Genomic DNA, 21,053 nt, shown 5'->3' with positions numbered 1-21,053 from the left:
AATAAGGAGATTGATGGAGCTTTCAAACTATTTCCCTGTATTTCTATGTTTGTGATGGTCCCCCAGTCTTCCAGAGTAGGTCCTGGAGTTTGTCAGTCCTAATGAATTATTGTATGATACAAAATGGCGATATGGATCCTAATTAAATGACTGGTGGAGAGCAATCATGTGACCAGTCTTTCATTTTGCCTCAACGTGCCCAGTGGGCATAATTTTTTTTACCAAGGGTTGTAATACAAAGCCAGCTCATGATATGCGTTGAAGTTGATTTCGTGTTGAAAACAAGAAATCAACTCTATTTTTGTTGTACTCAATTACTCACTGCTTCACACCTTTGTCCTGTTCTCCTGTCTGTCCAAACTTGCAGCGGAAGACACGGCTATCCCAGTGGCCACCAACTTCAGGGTGACTGACACGCGGGCGTCCGACCGCGAGATTACCCTGGAGTGGAACCTACCTGCCTCTGACTCATTTGACCGCTTTCAGCTCTCATACAATCCAACATCAGGGTCCCCGGCGTCTCCAGTCTTGATTCCCAAGGATGTGTCCAGCCTGGTCCTCAGCAATGTCCTGGCGGATGTCCCCTATGATTTTTCCCTCGTCAGTGTCAGGGGAGCAGAGAGGAGTTCAGCCTTAGACATCGCAGACATTGAAATTGGCAAGTTGATCATTATGTGTACAATTTGTTATACACTTTCTTCATCAGTGACTGTGCAGGTGTGCAGTCTATGTGTTTTTCAAATGTCAAATATTGTTAGAATTATGTAATTGAGGTGTATCATAGTCCAATCTGTATGCCAAAATTTGTATAAGGATCAAATCTTAGCAGTCAAAAGAAGTATTTCCTGACAGGACACAGTATAATGATTTTATATGTATAATGGTGGGATATTTATCTGTATAGGATTACATGTATGTGAACATGTATCTCCTGAAGATGCATGTATCTTTGGACTTGAGCATTGATGAATTCTGATAGTGATCAGAAGTCATGAGATCACTTGATTTTTTGTTCAATAACTGGTAGCCATGTCTGTTTATGAATTCAGTATGTTTCCATGATAGCCACCAAAGGTAGTGCACCAGCATCATCAGCCAGAGATGGTAGCTCTTTAGAATGACCACAGCTGGTGTACGTACATGTATATCATCACATTCAAATTTACATTAGTGACATTTTTCTTGAGGTAACAGGTGGCTTTCTCAATAAAAATGCTGTGCACAGTCTGCCTGTTTGATTACTGTATACGCTATATATTTCGCGGGGGTTTTATTTTTGTGAATTTCGCGAGTCGGGAGTTATTCGCGAAATTAACAACACGCGAAAATATTACCTTCCAAAATGAATCCCTTGCCTTGATGATACGAACATTTCAGTACTAGTATACCATGTCATGGCTTTCCGAACAGACCATACTGGCTAAGCTTGTTTAACACGTCCACGTCTACTTTATACGAATACTGTAGAGAGCCAATCCATTATCATAAGGGGACCACTCGTCAGAAATCTAGCGCGATGGACTTTCGTCCACTTCAAAAATGTTGAATTCTAACTTACTAGTTCGCAGAGTTTGGTAAGTTTTTTTTCATGCAGTGTATAACTAGTATCATTCTTATTTGCTAGTAAGTTGAAAATTCACACTTTCTTTGCCACTTCATATTTTCTCTGGTCCCCCAATCGCGAATTTAACCACTCACGAAAATGTGTGACAGCGGCAATTCGCGAAAATGTATGTACGCGAAAATTATAGCGTATACAGTATATACTCCACAGCTTATAGTGAAGGCTAGCTTGGGCTAGTGTATGCATGACATTTTGGTACCTTTGCACGACATTCAACACCAATCTTTTTTTTTTTACTGGAGATTTATTGTACTTTGGCAATATTGCTATACTTTTTAGAACCAAAATTTCCATCATGAATATCTTTCCCCCTGTTTGAAGAAGTCAACATGTGCTTTATTAGCTATCCCAAGATAATCCAGTAGTTAACATACCATTCATATACAACACATAATAATTAGCTCCTTTGTTTGAGCCTTAACTTATTAAATGTGTCAGTTTAACACTAATGACTATCTTTTCGGATAGTCGTAGACACAGTATCTAATTTGCACAGAATTTTACATGCATCTGTTCTCTCTCCATACCAACAGCTGTTGGTAGCATAGATGCTACGATTGGCGAAAGAACATCAACGAGTCTGGAAGTTCTATGGGGTCAACCTCAGGGTACCGTTAATGGGTACACAGTGATGGTTGGAGGAGCCTCAGTAGACCCACCAGACTCAAGGAGGAGAGTACTACTTGAGAACCTAGATCCTGGAACGGAGTACACCATCACAGTTCAGGCCAATGGAGCTGGAGTGGTTCCTTCTGAGGACACCATAACGGCAAGGACTTGTGAGTATGATGTGATTTTACATACCTGCGATGGGCCCAATTTCATAAAAGATGTGATAATGGCAACTCCTGCTGGAATGACAACTTCCAGTAGCAACAGCCAATCAGGAAGCTGGATTCTTCTTGTTACTATGACAATTGCCATTCCAGCAAGAGTTGCTATCGTAGCAACTTTTTATGAAATGGGGCCCAGGCTGTCAAGTGCACCAATTGTCTGCCACATTTTAAATTCTTGATTCATTCATGCGAAATGCCTCACATGGAAAAATATGAAGTATCACAAAGGAGCCTCATTCTGAGTGTGTGGAGAGATTTCCAACCTCATGTTGAACTGAGATATATTGGATCTGACTTTGACAAAGTGGGGCTTAATTACAATTCAATTTTTGTTTTGTTTTTCACATGGAGAAACTGATTTGATTACTCATTAAATGGAACCAATCAGCTAGGCTAGTGACAGTCAGTATCCCTTCCTTTCACAGTGCCAGAGTTAACCCTAACTAGGCCGGGCTATTTAGGTAGTTGATAGAGCTGGGGGGGGGGGCCTCCCAGGCCCCCCCTCCAGATCTCGGCCGTCGACCGCGCGATCGCGACGAAAATTGGCACACACATTGCCTATGATGTAATCTAAAATACCATGAAGTTAATTTTTAAAACAATTATCATTTATGCTAAATTATGCTAATTTATGCATAATGATGCATGAAATCAGACTATTTGGTATAAATCACAAAATAAAGCTCAAAACAGGCACATTTTTTGTGTGAATATTCCTTTTAGTGTCCTTAGTAAATGTAATGAAAAAAAATGGTGATATCAGAAAAAATTCTTAAGTATTTTCTTGTTTTTTTGAATTTCTTATTCATTTCTTTGTTTTTCAACTTTATGTTTTTCATTGTTTTTTCGATGAAATTTGTTCGCAACATCGCTCCAAACAAGAAAATATGTTATTCATTGATTTTAATCAATAAAACACCAAAATAATTATGCTTTTATGAAATTTGCATGCAAGCACAGTTTGCATTGAAATTGTACACGAATTCACGTTTTTGAGCAATTTTTGGTCTGACATGCATGTACATATTTATGCATATCTTCGGAACCGCGCGCCCAGGCGTCGCAAATTTGGAGTCAAAAGATGCGCGAGACTCGAAAGAAAAAAGTCATGAAACGTGGCGGTGATAGCTTTTTGCGATTGCGATACATCGCGCGGAACGTCGAGGGGGGGGGGCCTCGGAGGCCCCCCCCCCCCCCCCCCCGGCCTAGTTAGGGTTAAACCGTCATATCTCTTGAGAACTTGTCATGCAATTTCATTCATCTCACATTCAGAATGGTGGCCTCTAATTGGCTGATTAGTGAGGCAGGAACAACTGTTAAAGTGTACCAGTACCCTGGAAATCAGATTGTTGTACAGCTAGAATACACACACACACACACACACACACACACACACACACACACAAAATCAGCCAAAATTCACCTGAGAAAGCACCTGAAAGTATTCATATTTCAATAAATCTGATCATATCATATCATACCATAGTTTAGCACTTAATTGTTCTCCACTCTTTTAAGTCTACTCTGTAAGTGCCAGTACTGATGTGTACACGCTGTAGCTATTAACCCTAACTAGGCCGGGCTACATGTATTTAGGAAGATCATAGAGCCGGGGGGGGGGGGCCTCCCAGGCCCCCCCTCCAGATCTCGGCCGTCGACCGCGCGATCGCGACGAAAATTGGCACACACATTGCCTATGATGTAATCTAAAGTACCATGAAGTTAAATTCAGAAAAAAAATTATCATTTATGCTAAATTATGCTAATTTATGCGTGATGATGCATGAAATCAGACAATTTGGTATAAATCACTAAATAAAGCTCAAAATGGGCACATTTTTTGTGTAAATATTCTTTTTAGTGTCCTGAGCAAATAAAAGAGAAAAAAATTGTGCCATCGGAAAAAATTTCTTAAGTATTTTATTGTTTTTTGAATTTCTTATGTATTTCCTTGTTTTTTCGACTTTATGTTTTTCATTGTTTTTTCGATGAAACTTGTTTGCGACATTGTTCCGAACAAGAAAATATATTAATAATTGATTTTAATCAATAAAACCCCCAAATAATCATGCTTTTGTGAAATTTGCCTGTAAGCACAGTTTGCATTGAAATTGTACACAAATTCACGTTTTTGAGCAATTTTTGGTCTGACATGCACATACATATTTATGCGCAACTTCGAAACCGCGTGCCCGGGCATCGCAGATTTGGTGTCAAAAGATGCGGGAGACTTGAAAGAAAAAAGTCATGAAACGTCGCGGCGATAGCTTTTCGCGTTCGCGATACATCGCGCGGAACGTCGAGGGGGGGGCCTCGGAGGCCCCCCCCCCCCCGGCCTAGTTAGGGTTAAATGGATACAACTGCATTTTTACGAGTAATATTGAGATTCCTTGTTGATTGGTTTGCTGATCGTGCACACACATTGCATATCACTATCATTCAAGATGTACATCATTTTGGAAAAAAAAAATATTGATAGCGATATCCTATGATTGAAAGGATCAGTAGATTGACCAGCCTAGTTCAAGTCATTTTTATTATGCCTCCGCCACGAAGTGGTGCCGGAGGCATTATGTTTTCGGGTTGTCCGTCCGTCCGTAATGAATTTTGTGGACAGGGTAACTATCAAAACCTTTTTTGAGGTATGCTAATGAAACTTGGCATGTATGTGTATTAGGGGGTGAAGTTGTGCCTATCAACTTTTGGGTGCACATGCTCAAGGTCAAAGGTCAAACGGTCAAGGTCAAATGCTTAAAATTTCACTATTTCCCCCATATCTATGCAATGCCTGAAGATATTTTCCTGAAACTTAGTGTATACATGTATTACCCAATCAAGATTCTCTGGTGAAAGTTTGGGGTCATGAGGTCAAAAGGTCAAAGGTCAAAAGGTCAAGTAAAATGTTAAAATTTCACTTTTTTTCTCTGTATCTTGGAAATTGTTCAAGGTATCTTTATGGAACAAAGTATATATGCATGTACTGACTGGCAGTGGTTAGCTAGGGAATTTGGGGTTCATGGGGTCAAAGGTCAGGGGTCAAAGGTCAAGGGCAATGCTTCAAAATTGTACTATTTTCCTTATATTTATGCAATGCCAGCAGGATTATTTTTTTTAAACTTGATGTATGCATGTATAACCTACTGGAGATTGTCTGGGATTTTTTTTTTTTTTTGCCAAGAAGGTCAAAGGTCAAAAGGTCAAAGATCAAGTGAAAGTGCTGAACTTACAAACTTCTTTCTCCATATCTCGGAAGTGGCTCAAGTTATCTTTAAACTTAGTATGTGACCCGCTACAACAAAAAGGTCCTAAAGTCGCGCATGGTCGGAGCCGTGAAAATCGAGTTTGAAGTCAGAGCATAATAATTGGTCAAAACTTACGATTTTCTGATTTTGACATATTATTAGAGTCTGACATGTCTTCTATCATCTGTCGAAATTTTGAAGCAAAATGATGAAAGGAAAGACCAAAAAATAGCCTTTTTCTGGGCCATGTTTTTTGGCGTTTCAATGAAGCAGAAACTGGTTCGAAAATTTGGATTGAGCGCCACAGATAGGCTCCGCCCCTAACAACGACCAGAGTGATCTCATTGGTCAGTTTGCTGCTTGCCGCTAACCGAAGCGTGAAGCTCGCACACTGCCAAGTGGACTGGAGCGTGTGGGCGGGGTGCGCTATGCCCAGCCGCTTCTCCTGGCATCCTGGGGGGTGTTTCATCAACAAGTTCGTCAGAGATTTCACCGACAAATTTGCTATCAGCCAATCGGACCAAGGATTTCATTAGCTTTTAACAGTTGTCAGTGTAAATCCTTGCGTCTGATTGGCTGATAGCAAATTCGTCGGTGAAAACCTCCGACGAACTCGTTGATGAAACGCCCCCCTGGTCACTGATTGGTCGGTGAGGAGACCGCCGACGCTGTGCTTGAATGAGCATTTCTGGGGTTGCTAGGATTTACCTTCTATTGCCCGTAAAGTGACTTTCGTGTCCCTTGATCGCGATTGCATCGCAAGGAAAACTTTCAGGGCGCTTTTTTCGAAACAGTGATTTCCCAGACGTCTCGACATGCTCTCCTTTAAACATCGATATCTCCGCAGCCGATTATTTTCATAACATGAGTTATATATCAATTTAAAGCAGAAAGATTAGGGAATTTTGTCATGCAATTTTCAAATAATCGACCTCGCCCGACTTTAGGATCATTTTGTTGTAGCGGGTCACATATATTTATGTATGTTCTGCCTGACAGTGATTCTCTTATGAATCAAAGGCCAGATGAAAATGATAACAATTTACTGTTCAATACAGAAATTGCACTTTTTCTCCATACCTTGAAAATTACTCAAGTGTGTAAACTTATGAAAGGGTCAAAGTCGAAGTTGAAGTTCTTAAATCCCCAAATACATGCTCTCCTATTCATCCAATTAAACATAGGTCAAGGAAGGTGAACATTCGATACATTTGTGACAAACATATCATTTTAATATTTTGCCAATTTTGTGAAAATGTAATCACACATTGTCCTCATGTACTATAGACCTATAAGGAGAATCATGCATTATGGCGGAGGCATACCAGTCGCCATAGCGACATTTCTAGTTTTTGTATACATTCTAAAATTTGTACATTTAAACCCCAATAAATCAAGATTTGAGTGAAAAAAAAATAACTTTTTGCAGAGGTTATGTCTGAAGTATATTCTACAAATGTAGCAAACATTATGCTCAGGGCATTGGTACAATTTAATTACTTTAAAAAAAAAGTAATGATAATTAAAGAATTGCTTGGAAAGACATAACAAGTTTGTATACCTATCTTTATTTTGCCAGTGTATGCTACCGAAGCACTAGTCGCACGAGTTGTGGACCAGGGTCCAACTGGTGTACGCCTTTCCTTGACACCGCCTTTTGAAGACCCGGCACAATATGATGGCTACAACATCCGGGTTTTCCTGTCAAACAACATCCGGGTTTTCCTGTCAAGCAACAGCCCAGTGCTGCAGACCATTTCTGTTCCCAAGACGGCCTGTCCCGAGCAGTGGATTTATGGATTGTATCCCGACACGCAATACTCTATTGAAGTGGCATGGACTCTTGGAATGGAGACCAGTGAACCTACTGCAGTTACCGCAAGGACAGGTAAAAAGACGGAAAGGGGATGCCTAAAAGTATCATTCTTCATTTATTCAAATCTCTGTTTCATGGCTTGAAGGGGTGCGTGAGCCATCATCCCCCCCCCCCCAAAAAAAAAGAAAGAAAAGAAAAGAAAATGGCTTTGATATTCAGCTTTTATATGAAATTTCAGCGTGTGTTGTGGATTATCATTTGGATATGTTGTGCTATTAGCCTGTCTGATTGAGGTGAGATTACAGATTGTGTCTATAAGCTTCCGAGAAGATGCAACATGGCAACATTTTGGATGAAGAAAATACTCACTATATCATTATGATGAGTGTAGATGATAGAACCTGAACTTGTTTGATGGTGTGAATGGTCGACCCGATTTATCACTGTTGTATTGCGTAGAACATTTCGTTTCTCCACATTGTAAACTGAAAAAAAAGAAGATAAAAGTTCTCCCGAAGGAACAAAAATAATGAAAATATTCATCAAATTTTCAATGTATTTGAAGCTTATATACTGACATGAACTGTTGTCTCAGTATACTTGTCTATGAGATACTCTTTTTGTGAAATTTTTATGTTTTTGCAAAGGCTTAGGTCTCGAGACTAAAACTAGAGAGCGTAAGACTCGTATAATGCAATCTGTTCCATGTTTAAGTTTCTTTGTTTTAATAGAAAACATTGAACAATACCAACAAATCACTAAAAGTTCTATGAAAGTGTAGCCAAAATATGAAAATTATGAAATTTCAAATTTTTCCACACATTTGCAGATAACAAACTCTTGATATTTGTCAAGTTTGCACGCTGCAAATTCTATGAGTTAAAGCTGTCTCAAATTTCCCATTCACTAGCATAGAATGCCTTCACTTTACTTTCTCCTTTTTATGTGAGCTCAACAAGAAGAAAATCCTTGAAACATTTTGTGTTGAACCTGACATACCTTAGCAACATTTCCTGCATGCTTGCACGCATAATTTTATTGAGTACAAAATGATTTTGGATGCACTCGTAATCATTGAACATCATGTCCCCTTGTACAGTCGCTGCTGCGCCACTTCAGATAAGCGTAGAGAGCTTGGAGACCGATTCTATGACAGTCACGTGGCAAGAAGGGTCGGGGTCATTCTCCAACTACCTTGTCAGCTACAGCCCGAATGGCCCCACCCCAGTCCTCGTGGCTCGTGGTGAGCCCAGGACTGCTACCTTCACGGGGCTGCAGTCAGGCACGGAGTATACCATCATGGTACAACAGCAGGGGGAGACCTCCGACTCTGAACAGATTATGCAGTACACGAGTAAGTCTCAAATATGGCCTTGATTTTACACTCTGTATACATGCAAACTCTTAAAAGAAAAGTTTATCATAGTTCACCAATTATTTTGCTCCACTTTTAAACAGCATTTTCAATTTCAGACCATGACAATTCTGCATATTGCACATCTTAATTGTTACAGTCTTTATTATATGTAGTCTAGTTAGTAAGTAAACAAAGGCAATGTCTATGTTATTGGGTTGTTTATTTAAGTTTGCAGTTTGCAATAGTCTCTGGTAAAAATCATTGAATAATTGTTTTTTTTTTCATGTCTCTTTATTCTCATGTCTCCAAAGTTTGTTTTTGTTAATATGATAACATGGAAGCAACCTATGAGCCCTCGTTTATATCTCTGCATAACCTACAGTATATACAAAAAGATGATCTGTTCCGGTAGAGTCTTGATTGGTACATTTGGCAAAACTTTATATCTCTATTGAGAATTCAAGAAGCACATTAACATACTTTCAATCAAGCTCAGAATTGCATTACTGTGGTAATTAAGTGCATTTTTAAGTCACCACTGTTTATATGTTGCTTTTGTCTATGCGATAAGGGGTGAAGCTCAAACTATTAATACATACACTGTATGTCAAGTACCGACTTCTTCATATGAAAATGTCCCGGGGGGGGGGGGGGGGGAGGAGGGGGGAGGGGGAGAGGGGGGAGTTGGCATGAAATTACAATACAGACTGACCTCTGTTACATGTGTCTGACATGTGGCCCCATCCGGATAAGCAATTTGGCCAGATATGGGACAAACAATGTTGATATACATGTATGTCCAGATACCTGCTGACCCCATGGTAGCACCATATGTAGATTGGTAGCATACACTGCAACGGTTGTGTAATCTACAAGTTTGCTCGCCTACTTGAAATTATAGTATGTTATTTTATGGCAATGTGTAAATTCAGATTGGTAGCGTACACTGCAACGGTGATTAATCATACTAATGTACCTGAAATTGTAGTGTGTTATTGCATGGAAATGTGTAAATTCATAATATGTGACCGTGCACCTCAAAACGAACATAAAGTCGCACACACTGATTTTGCGTGAGGACTGAACATAAGTGAAATGGGTCAACCTAACCGAACTTGGCTTTTTCATATTTTCTGAAAGAGCAGGTCTTCCTTTACATTATGCTAAAATTTGGTATCATAAAACGGGCAGGAAAGTGTGTTTTTTTTTAGCAGTTTATCTCGAACATTTTTGGTAGAATAGTGTGATTAGGTGTGTCTTTAGAATCCCTTTTTCATTTCTGAAAAACCTTGTCCACACTCTTCACTTTCAACTCTAATAACTTTTGAAAGGATACGGCTACTGGTTTGAAAGTTGGCATTAATTATGGACAGAATGTGTTAATGAGGCGTGCTCAATTTCAATCTAATTTGATAATCCCTTCATTGTTTTTACTGTGGTGGTTTACTTCCTGTTTTTTGTCCCATTCATCGCACAGCCAGCACGGTTTGGTAAAGATTAAGCGCTTGAATAGACACTGTACTTCAGAGCCTCTTTTCTCAGTTCACACTTTTCCTGAGTTTGTGCTTTCTTTCCAATATTTAGGTAGGTTAGGAGAGTCCATTTGATTTGAGTTATACATCATTTTAAAGCTTAAAGTCTGTTCTTTTAGAATATGGTCTTAACTAAAATTTCATGTCTGGCGACATTTTGTTTGTTTTGAGGTGCAGGGCCACATATACAAGTTCTGCTGATGATATCATAGGCAAAGTGTGTAAGTTTTCTTGGAGTTTTAATCAAGGTAAATATCTTTTTGTTGTTGGTCATCTTCCCACTGCGTGAACACGCCCTGATGATAGAGAAGTTTGGGTAAGATAGATGGCCGGATAATCAAGGTCGGACTGTATCTGAAAGTCAAATGTGCTCGTTTCACATGTACCATACCTTGCCCTTCTCACCCTCTGTGTTTCCATCCAGAACCACAGCGAGTTAACACTCTTGAACTGACTGCCCTAAAGGACAGCCTTGACGTCTCATGGCAGTCGCCAAATGGTGGAAGTTTTGATGCCTATCGTGTGTGCCATTATCCACAAGGAGATAGGGTTTGTAGAGACGCTATCCTTTTCAAGTAGGGATCACCTTCTTGTCAGCGAAAGATTAGAAACATGAATGGAAAGCCAAAGAAGCAAGCTACTTCTTTAATTATTATAACATCATTGTTAATACCCAGTCAAGACAGCTGACATGCATGCATGGCTATGATTGTCATCTCCTCTTCTTTCTTTTTTTCAGTATTGCTCAAATTGATGTGGAATCATTTCAACAGTGCAGTGCTACCATTTTTCAAATTTATGATTTCTTTTGTTAAGATGTTTTTATTGCAACTGATTGGCAAATTGCCCTACGTTGATATACAGCTGTAGCACTGAATTGTTAATTGCTCGAGTACATTCGCCCATGATTTCATCTATCATGGCTTCTATTAAACACGTTGATCAAGTCAGTGCTACCTGTATTTACGTCAATGTAGTGCAATTTGTCAGTCAGTTGCAGTTGTCATTTTTTCTACAGAATTGTCATTACAATTCCATACATCAACAGGAGATAGTGAGATGCAGTGTCATAAGATTAGTGTGTTGATGTTTAATTTTCATGAGCAGGCCTAAAGCTAATTTACAAATTTGTAAAGTGATATTAGTACAGGTAAGTTATTAAAAAAATAATTTAAAAGTACTTAAAGGTTAGTATATATTTCTGACAGTCTCATATGAAATGCATTCTACAGGGTATTCTCTCTGTAGACATTCTTATTTGTTCGATTCTTTTGATAGTATTTTAAGCACACCATTGTTGCAACCCTTCTGATTCAGGCTTCACCATTAGATAATGGCCTCACAAGATCCATCACCCTTGATGGGTTGGACAGCCAGACTCGATACCTGGTCTCTGTCTACAGCAGCAGTGGGCCAGTTCTCAGTGCTGGTGTGACCATGGTTGAAGAAACATGTAAGTTGCTCACCCTTTTTATATCCCATTCTTGTTAACAATACCTCAAGTTTTAAATTGCAGTTCGAGACATTATGAGGAGCCTGTACCACAGCTGTCATGAATCAAAGGACAAGTTCCCCTTAACCTGTTGAGGATGAGTCCCGAGTATACTCGGGCAAGTGTCTATGGGAAATGCATGTTGTTACAAAATTAAACCGTCCTCAGTGGGTTAATATACATGTGGATTGAGAGATTGCAGCAAAACTAGCAAGACTGCATCAGTGAAAGTTTGAGGAAATTCGGACAATCCATTTAAAAGTTATGAACTCTTTTCTTACACATGTGGCACCATAAACTGCAGTAGTCTAGTCATCCAGCAGTGACTGCACAGAACCTTTATAAATTCCTAACTTTTTAATGGACTGTCCGATTTTCCTCAAACTTTTCCTGATGTGTTCTGCATTCACTCAATTCACATTAACCCTATTCTAACTGGGGGGGGGGGGGGGGTCAAATTGACCCCCCCTCGAGGTTTCGCGCCACGATTCCGCAACGCGCAAAGATTTTGCCGCATCGTTTCATGACTTTTTTCATTGAAGTCTCCCGCATATTTTGAGACCAAATTTGCGACGTCCAGGTACACCGTTCTGAAGTTATGCAATGTTTTGCATATGCATGTCAACCCGAAAACCGCTCAAATTTGTGATTTCGTGTGCAAATCCAATGCAAACTGTGTTTTTTTGTTTAATTGATATAAATTAGATTATTTCAACTTTTAACCATTGAAATAAATCAATTCTAATGTAGATAAGCTTGAAAAAGTGCCTCCAACAAATTTTGGCAAAAAAACAATAGAAAACAAAAGATCGAAAAAACAATAAAATACATAAGAAATTAACAAAACAATAAAAAACAAAAGAAAATAATTTTGATTGCACTATTTTTTTACAAGAAAATTGTTTGATGTGTCTTGAGGAACTCTGACACAAAAATTTAATAATCCTTCAGTCTTTTTGATGGAGTTATAGGTGAAAATATGATTTCATGCATTAATTTGCATAATTAATTTATTAAAAAATATGAAATCAACATTTTTCTATTGTATGACCATGTAATCTTGTAGTTGACATCCGGCTCTATGTTCAGGCAAAATTTTGCGGCGATCGCGCGATCGGCGGCTGAGATCTGAAGGGGGGGTCAAATTGACCCCCCCCCCAGTAAAAACTTGGTCTCAAATAGCCCAGTTAGAATAGGGTTAAGGTAAACTTGCTCTTTCAGTTTCTTTAATTCTGAAGGAGCTATGCTCCCTAAGACAGAACTTTCTCATCATATCCAGACAATAGAATGTACAAGTTTCCTGATTTTGGTATCATTTTGGTATATTTAGATGCATGTTCTTAATCTTAGTAATCTTGATTATTTCATATGAATGTAACATACTCTAGTCTGATTTCAGTTTGTTCTGTATCATGAAATATTGTTTCTAAAGTCTGTATACACTGAATTTCCAAATGTTTGTTACTATTCGTTAATATCTCCTGATGTATGTAACAAATGTAATTTGTGTGGAAACTTATGAATGAATGAAATGAAATGGTAGACACACAAGTATCTCATGGATTGCACATTAGAATCTTCCTAACTTTGATGTGTGGATGTCGGCAACACTGTGGGCCATTTGATACTTGGCATACATGTACAAGGGAGTTTAGATATAAACTGAAAAGTTAAGATGTATACATCTCTTTATGTGCTTCTGTTCGTAATTCTTGATTGTAAGGTATTCTCTTGCTTCAGCTTTCCTGTCATTTTATTCAAAAGGATAAAATGCTCTGGTAAAGAGATATACCTTGTATGTTTCTGCACTGGCGTTCGTTGGTATTCATGGAAAGTTTGTAGATTACAGTTTGTAGTATTGCTAGCTACAGGATCTTTTTCATGATTACACATCAAATACTTTTGTACTGAACTTATGTCAAGTGGTTATTGGCCTCAATTGACTTTTGTTTGACTGCAGGTGTTTATGAATGTTGCCTACCTCTGTTAAATGCTAAGTATAATTCACTCAAAACTTGTCTGCGTATGTTAATTGATTAAAATTGTGCCAAATATATATACATATATTTTTTTTTTTGAGATATCCCTGAACATATTGCACAGACCTTACCTGATTCCTTGATCTGTAGTAGGCAATGCGTTTATTGTAGGAATCATGCTCTCTCAAAATACAGTGATTGGTGATCCAGGAGACATTAGGGTAGCGCCCTCGGATGTTGAAACCAACTCTATTCACATCACATGGATAGTCATCCCTGAAATCACAAGGTAAGTCCGTCAATCATATCCCAGTACTGTAAAACGAGGAATGTTCACGTGCATTTTAATTTCGCAAATTGCACAAGAGCCAAGATTCTCAGAATTAAAATGCATGTGAAAGTTCTTGTTTACACTATATGCATTGAATGTTAGAGGCAACTTGCAAAAATTTCATGCCGCGAAAATATTGTGTTTAACAGTGTGCAAATGTATGTGTATATCACTGCGAAGTGCTAAACTGAACTAAAAGTCATCAGACAGGTACATACACGGGTCAAATACTGAGCAAAGAGATTCTCATGTGTAAAATGATGTATGACAGATAAAAATTGGCTCTTCCTATTACCCAAATGAAATAAGACACAGCAATTCCACCAACTACCAAGGTAAGAAAATCTATGATGGAACAAAAGGGACTGAGTGAAATTATGTGTACTTGTAGTTCTTGTTGTCAAGTTAAAAGAATCATTATGGAATCAGTCTTTATCTATATTCTGATTACTGTAAAGCAAGAAATTTGTTTGAATTGGACCTAGCGACCTTGTTCGCGGCATGAAATTTCTGTGAATTGCCACTGGCATTCAATGCATATAGTGTAAACAAGAACTTCGGTGTGAATTTTACTTTTGCCAATCTTGGCTCTCACAAAATTTGCGAAATTAGAATGCATGTGAAATTTTCTGGTTTTACAGTACGTGTTGTGATACTTTTACCATCAATTTTAATGCTAAAAGCAGTCGTGCAATATGATACAGAGCACCCACGTAGCCAATAAGAAGAAGATTAATCCTCCATCCCCTTGGAGCCACTCAGTGGGATGTGTGTGTGTGTGTGTGTGTGTGTGTGTGTGTGTGTGTGTATGTGTATGTGAATGTGAGCTTGTTCACTGTACAGCACTAAGTTTTGTCTGATCACTTGCAGTTTGAACAGAGTATAATTGCCGTCCGTTCTCCTTCTTTGTATGGCGCAGTGTGCCTGGTTGATATTGTGTAATGACAATTGCAAGTCACCTGTTATGACCACATCGTTTACCTATTTTTCTTTTGTGGGAGGAGGCACATCATAGATGGACCACATTGCTGGATTTAGTAGCACCCTGCGCCAGTTAAGGTGTTGTTGAATTAATATGCAATAGCGCCATCTATGATAATAAGCAGTTATAACTGCGACTTGTACTACTACCATGGTTCGTTGAATAAATGCTCCTCCAAGTATCAACAAACTAACGTTGTGTTTCTCCTTAATTGCGTGGTGGCAGCGCTGGAATACTACCCACAGCCTAAGTTAAATCTTGCCCATCACAGGAAGGAATTCTGCTGAGATAAAACAGCCAAGTCCACCGTAAACGTAAGTTTTTACTTAGGACTTCAATAGCAATTAGTTTGTTTGTACGGTACAGTCCCACACACCCACAATGGCGTGTGCTACGGCCAAAGTGCCAAAGCAATGGTGCTTGGGTAAAATAGAAACCATCACCTCGTTTGAGAGTTGGAGACAGAATCTCCTGTACACCCTAAACCTCGACCAGCACTTTGCACCCTTCCTAGGCGAGTCAGTGACATGGTCCAAAAAGACCAAGACAAATCCTAATCAGGGCTTTGTTGATGACACTAGCTCTGTCCCCACAGATTCTTGCAAAACAGCTCAGCAAAAGGCTGTCATGCTTGATCTCATGCTAGGACAGATAGCCAATTTCTGTCCTGTGATTGCGAGGAACTGTATAGTCCGCAGTTCCACTTCACTCAATGACATTTGGTCGAAAATTCGTCTCCATTACGGTTTTCAGTCTACCGGTGCCCATTTTCTTGATTTTTCTAACATCAAGTTGGAAAGTGATGAACGGCCAGAGGACTTGTACCAAAGGATACTTGCCTTTGTAGAGGATAACCTGCTGACCTCAGGTGGAGGTATTACTCACCATGGTGATACCATTACAGAAGACAAAGAGCTCACTCCAACTATCGAAAATTTCATAGTGTTGCATTGGCTCCAATTGCTTCATCCTGATCTCCCCCAGCTAGTCAAACAGCGGTACGGCACAGAGCTCCGCTCACATACCTGTGCTTCTCTTAAGCCTGAGATATCTCAGGCCCTCACTAGTCTCCTTGACTCAGTTGAGTGTTCTAGGGCCATGCGTGCCACTGCCCTTCCCCCGCGCAATGGCAATCAATCTAACCCTAGGCGCGCTCAACCACAATCTCGTGTTCGACCTCGCGCTAAGCCTGCTAGGTCATGCCCCCTCTGTCTCCAGGCTGGCTGCCCCAGCAATCACTTTCTTAGTGTATGCCCCTACCTCCCAGAATCTGATAGGCAGTACATGGCTAAAGCCCGTCAGGTTGCTAAGATTTTTGATAGTGATGAGATGCTTGCTGATGACATTGAACCCCAGGACACTCAGGTTGACCCAGAGGCGGTGTCTGGGCCAGACTCCAGAGACTCCCCTGCTACACTCCGTGTTCAGGTGCGTCAGTCTCCTTACTTTGACGCTTTTTACAATCATCATGTTGTTCATGTCACTGTTGACAGCGGTGCAACTGGGAACATGATGCGGGCCTCTACAGCACATGCACTAGGATGTAGTGTGGCTCCCACATCCCAGTCTGCCCACCAAGCCGATGGATCATCCCCCTTAGAGGTTGTTGGTGAAACCCGTCTCACGTTGTCTCGTGATAGTCATGTTTTCCATTTTGAGGGCTTGGTTGTGGAGAATTTGGATGTTGAGGTCCTTGCTGGGACCCCATTTATGGAGCGCAATGACGTGGCTATTTGACTTGCTAAGCGGCAGATATCATTGGATGATGGCACTGTGTACTCCTATGGTTCCACTGGGAAGTCAAAAGTTGGCCATGCTGTTAGGCGTGCCCACGTTCTCCGAGCTCCTTCTAAAACCATGACTCTCTGGCCAGGAGAATTCCTTGAGCTTGCCTTGCCTCCCCAGTTTGCAGATGATGAGACCTTTGCGTTAGAGCCTCGCACAGACTCTCCTCCTACCCCCTCCCTGCCAGAATTTTTCCCGGTTCCCCAGGTGGTCCCGAGTATCGCTGGTAAGATCCGCATTCCCAATCTGTCTGAGGTGCCCTGTATTATTCGGCGCAATTCGCATTTGTGTCAGGTCAGCCCCATGTGTATGGAGGATACAGGTCTATCTACCCCACCCATCAAAGGTCACCTTGCAGAGCCCCCCCACCCCGCCCCGTGGGGAAGGCTCCTCTGCCCAGTCTGCTGAATCAGTGATTCTCGATCCAGATGGGATTCTCCCAGCACAGACTAGGCGTGCTTTCCAGGCACTTCATGCCAAGTGTGACAGTGTGTTTAGCTCCTCTTACAAGGGTTATAATGGTGCTTCTGGACCATTCCAGGCTGTTGTGAACATGGGCCCAGTCCAACCTCCTCAACGCAAAGGGCGGCTCCCCTTGTATTCCCATGACAAGCTTGTTGAGTTGCAGGATAAATTTGATGACCTGGAGAAACTTGGTGTTTTTGCTCGTCCAGAGGATATTGGTGTCACTGTTGAATATGTCAACCCATCCTTCTTGGTCAAGAAACCCAATGGCGGTCACCGGCTAGTCACAGCCTTTGCTGATGTAGGTCGTTATTCCAAGCCTCAGCCCTCGGTCCTCCCTGATGTTGATTCTACATTGCATAAAGTTTGTTAGTGGAAGTACATTGTTGCATCAGACCTTGCCAGTGCATTCTATCAGATACCCCTTTCAAAGGAGTCCATGAAATACTGTGGTGTTGCTACACCCTTCCGAGGTATCCGGGTATACACCCGTTGTGCCATGAGTATGCCAGGCTCTGAGACTGCCTTGGAGGAATTGATGTGTCGCGTGCTTGGAGACTTGTTGGTTGAAGGCGTTGTTGTCAAGTTGGCAGATGATCTGTACTGTAGTGCCGACACACCACAATCCTTGCTGCTGAACTGGTCGCGGGTACTGCAGGCCCTAGCTGCCAATGGTCTTCACCTGTCCCCGACCAAGACTACTGTCTGTCCCAGGACTACAACTATCCTAGGGTGGATCTGGTCTGAAGGAACCCTCCGTGCAAGTCCACACAGGATGACAACATTGTCAACCTGCTCCCCTCCTACTACGGTGAAGGGCATGAGATCGTTTATTGGGGCGTACAAGATGGTTGCTCGTGTGCTCCCAGCTGTGCTTCGTACGTGAGCCCCCTTGATGATTCCATTGCTTGCCTAAAGTCACAAGACCGCATCCACTGGACAGATGAGTTACATGGTGCATTCACCAAGGCTCAGTCCGCCATTCAGTCTTCACGGACTATCACTCTGCCACGCCCCTCCGACCAGTTGTGGATTGTCATAGATGGGTCAGTCAAGAAACATGGCCTCGGTGCCACTATGTATGTGACAAGAGATAAGAAACCCCTTGTGGCTGTTTTTTTTAGTGTTTAGCTGCATGGCTGCCAAGTCACATGGCTCCCCTGTGAGGTGGAGGCACTGTCAATCGCCACTGCCACAAAGCATTTCAGCCCGTTCATTATTCAGTCACATCACCCTGTCTGTATCCTCACTGACAGAGAACCATGTGTTCAGGCCTATGAAAAGCTGTGCCGTGGAGAATTTTCTGCTAGTCCCAGAGTCTCCACATTCCTAACAACTGTGAGTAGGTACCAGATATCCATTTGCCATCTAGCTGGCTCTGCGAATGTACCAGCTGATTTTGCCAGTAGGAATGCTCCTCCATGTCAAGAGCCCAAGTGTCAGGTTTGCTCTTTCATTGCTCAGTTGGAGGGCGCTGCTGTTCACCGCTGTTCACCGCAATACCATAGACGAAGTTCTGTCTGGACGTACACGCATGCCATTCACATCCCGCAATGCGTGGGCGCGAATTCAATCTGAATGCGCAGACCTCCGTCGTACACATGCCCATCTCAAGCAGGGTACCCGCCCTTCAAAGAAATTGACGGATATTCGCGATGTGAAGCGTTACCTACAGTTCGCTACGATTGCTAGTGACGGCCTCCTTGTTGTCCAGCAAGAACGCGCGTTCCAGCCACGGCAAGAGCGTATTGTAGTTCCCCGCAGGGTGCTTCCTGGCATCCTCACTGCCCTCCATCTCCAACTGAGTCACCCTACCTCACACCAGCTCAAACAAGTGGTGTCTCGGTATTTCTACGCCTTGGACCTTGATGCTGCCATTCAGCAGGTAAGCCTAGGTTGCCACTGCTGTCTCTCACTTCGGAATGTTCCTCATGCTGCCACACCCAATCCACAAGTGATCCGCCATGTGTGGTGGGTGTATCATTCGCAGCAGACGTCATCAAGCGTGCATGACAGCTCATATTCATCATCAGAGAGACAGTGACATCGTATACCTCATGCATGCTGATCCCGGATGAACGTGCTGGCTCCCTCCGCAATGCTCTACTCCATTTGTGCCCACCTTTACGACCGCTAGAGGGCCCTCTTGCTGTAGTGCGCACAGATCCAGCCCGGACTACTCCGTGATGATCCACATGGTGGCCCATTTACCCCCCTTGCCCTTGCTTTTGCTACAAATCGCCTCAACAGTCGGCTCCGTGGTAATGGCCTATCTGCTCGGGAGCTTTGGACTCAGCATGATCAATTCACAAGTGAACAGATTCCTATCAAAGACCAAGATATCATCATGACTCAATACAACTGACGTCGTGCTAACCATGCGCCAAGTGTCAAGTCGAAGGCACCCACACGACCGCCCCCTTCACCAGACATCACCATTCACGTTGGTGATCTTGTCTATCTCCGCACGGATCGATCCAAGATGCATTCCTGACCCCGCTACCTCGTTTGTAGTATTGAGGATGAGTGGTGCAACGTTTGCAGGTTCGTCGGTAACCAACTTCGGTCCACATCTTACCGTGTGCGCCGTTCTGACTGTCTGAAGATTCCGTCAGATGTCCCCACTTTACCTACTCGGTCCCCTGAATCTGATGGTGATGATGTGAGCGACCTACCCATCATTGATCCAACAGATCATGCGAGGCCCCCGCCACATCCTCCTGAGGTTTCTGCAGTAACGGATGACCACATGCCCCCTCTGCATCCCGGTGCTATCACTTCGATACAACCTGACCTCCGGCCACAGGAACCCCCCGATATCCCACATGAACTGTCTACCCCACATGATGAACCTGTACCCCCACCCGCTCCTCCAGACAATTGTCTGACACCTGGGGGGCATTTCATGAAGGAACTTGTCGGATAAAATATCTGACAAGTCAGTTATATCCGACAAGTTCAGAGAAATCAGCCAATCAGACTAAAGAATTTCTCAAAACTTGTCGGATATAACTGACTTGTCAGATATTTTATCCGACAAGTTCCTTCATGAAATGCCCCCCTGGTGTGCCCTCACCTAGCCGACGATATCCCCAGCGCAGCCGACATGCCCCGCCTTACCTCTCAGTAACTAGTGCCTGGTGCTCATTCGATCCCCCGGCTAGTAATTTTTTTCAAGGACTGTGATCTTTGTTAAAACATTTGATGTTATGTTTCACATGTACTATATACATTCATTCTTTTGTTGTTTAATAGGTCATGCAGATGATATGTGCTAGCTACAGGCATATCTTTGTTCTATGGGGAAACTCTTTATATCAAGGTCCTCCAAGGAAGGACACTTCTCTTTATTTGATTTATTAGGTTGTCTGACATCATGCAGATTATGTGTGTAAACTACTGGCATGTTTTTGGTATGCAGGGGAAATCTTTATAACAAGGTCCTTGGGGCCGGGCTGTTTTGTTTGTTATATCAGATATTGTACAATGCTAGTCAAGGCAAATTATGTTATTGTTTCCAAGTGCTGTATAGTACGATTTTAACAGTCAATCTATATTGTATCTTATACAGGGTATAATGTTTCACACATGTCTTTTATAATTGTTCATGCA

At 41.7% G+C, this 21,053-nt stretch overlaps 1 protein-coding gene across 1 annotated transcript in view; it reads left to right on the top strand.

The window, feature by feature from the left end:
* The window catches only part of LOC140228924 (uncharacterized), a 160,034-nt gene that overhangs the window by 93,829 nt on the left and 45,152 nt on the right, over window positions 1-21,053 (top strand). Inside the window, exons 62-74 of the mRNA XM_072309190.1 lie at window positions 368-658; window positions 2,158-2,403; window positions 7,282-7,590; window positions 8,618-8,872; window positions 10,832-10,956; window positions 11,725-11,860; window positions 15,706-16,800; window positions 17,065-17,231; window positions 17,323-17,742; window positions 18,360-18,520; window positions 18,906-19,326; window positions 20,047-20,323; window positions 20,522-20,567. Of these exons, the coding sequence (XP_072165291.1) occupies window positions 368-658; window positions 2,158-2,403; window positions 7,282-7,590; window positions 8,618-8,872; window positions 10,832-10,956; window positions 11,725-11,860; window positions 15,706-16,800; window positions 17,065-17,231; window positions 17,323-17,742; window positions 18,360-18,520; window positions 18,906-19,326; window positions 20,047-20,323; window positions 20,522-20,567 (3,949 nt within the window). The remainder of the gene's footprint in view (window positions 1-367; window positions 659-2,157; window positions 2,404-7,281; window positions 7,591-8,617; window positions 8,873-10,831; window positions 10,957-11,724; window positions 11,861-15,705; window positions 16,801-17,064; window positions 17,232-17,322; window positions 17,743-18,359; window positions 18,521-18,905; window positions 19,327-20,046; window positions 20,324-20,521; window positions 20,568-21,053) is intronic.

Source organism: Diadema setosum, chromosome 5 (assembly GCF_964275005.1).
Source record: "Diadema setosum chromosome 5, eeDiaSeto1, whole genome shotgun sequence".
NCBI lineage: Eukaryota > Metazoa > Echinodermata > Echinoidea > Diadematoida > Diadematidae > Diadema > Diadema setosum.
The sequence above is the reverse complement of the archived record's forward strand: the minus strand, read 5'-3'. Positions and strand labels throughout refer to the sequence as shown.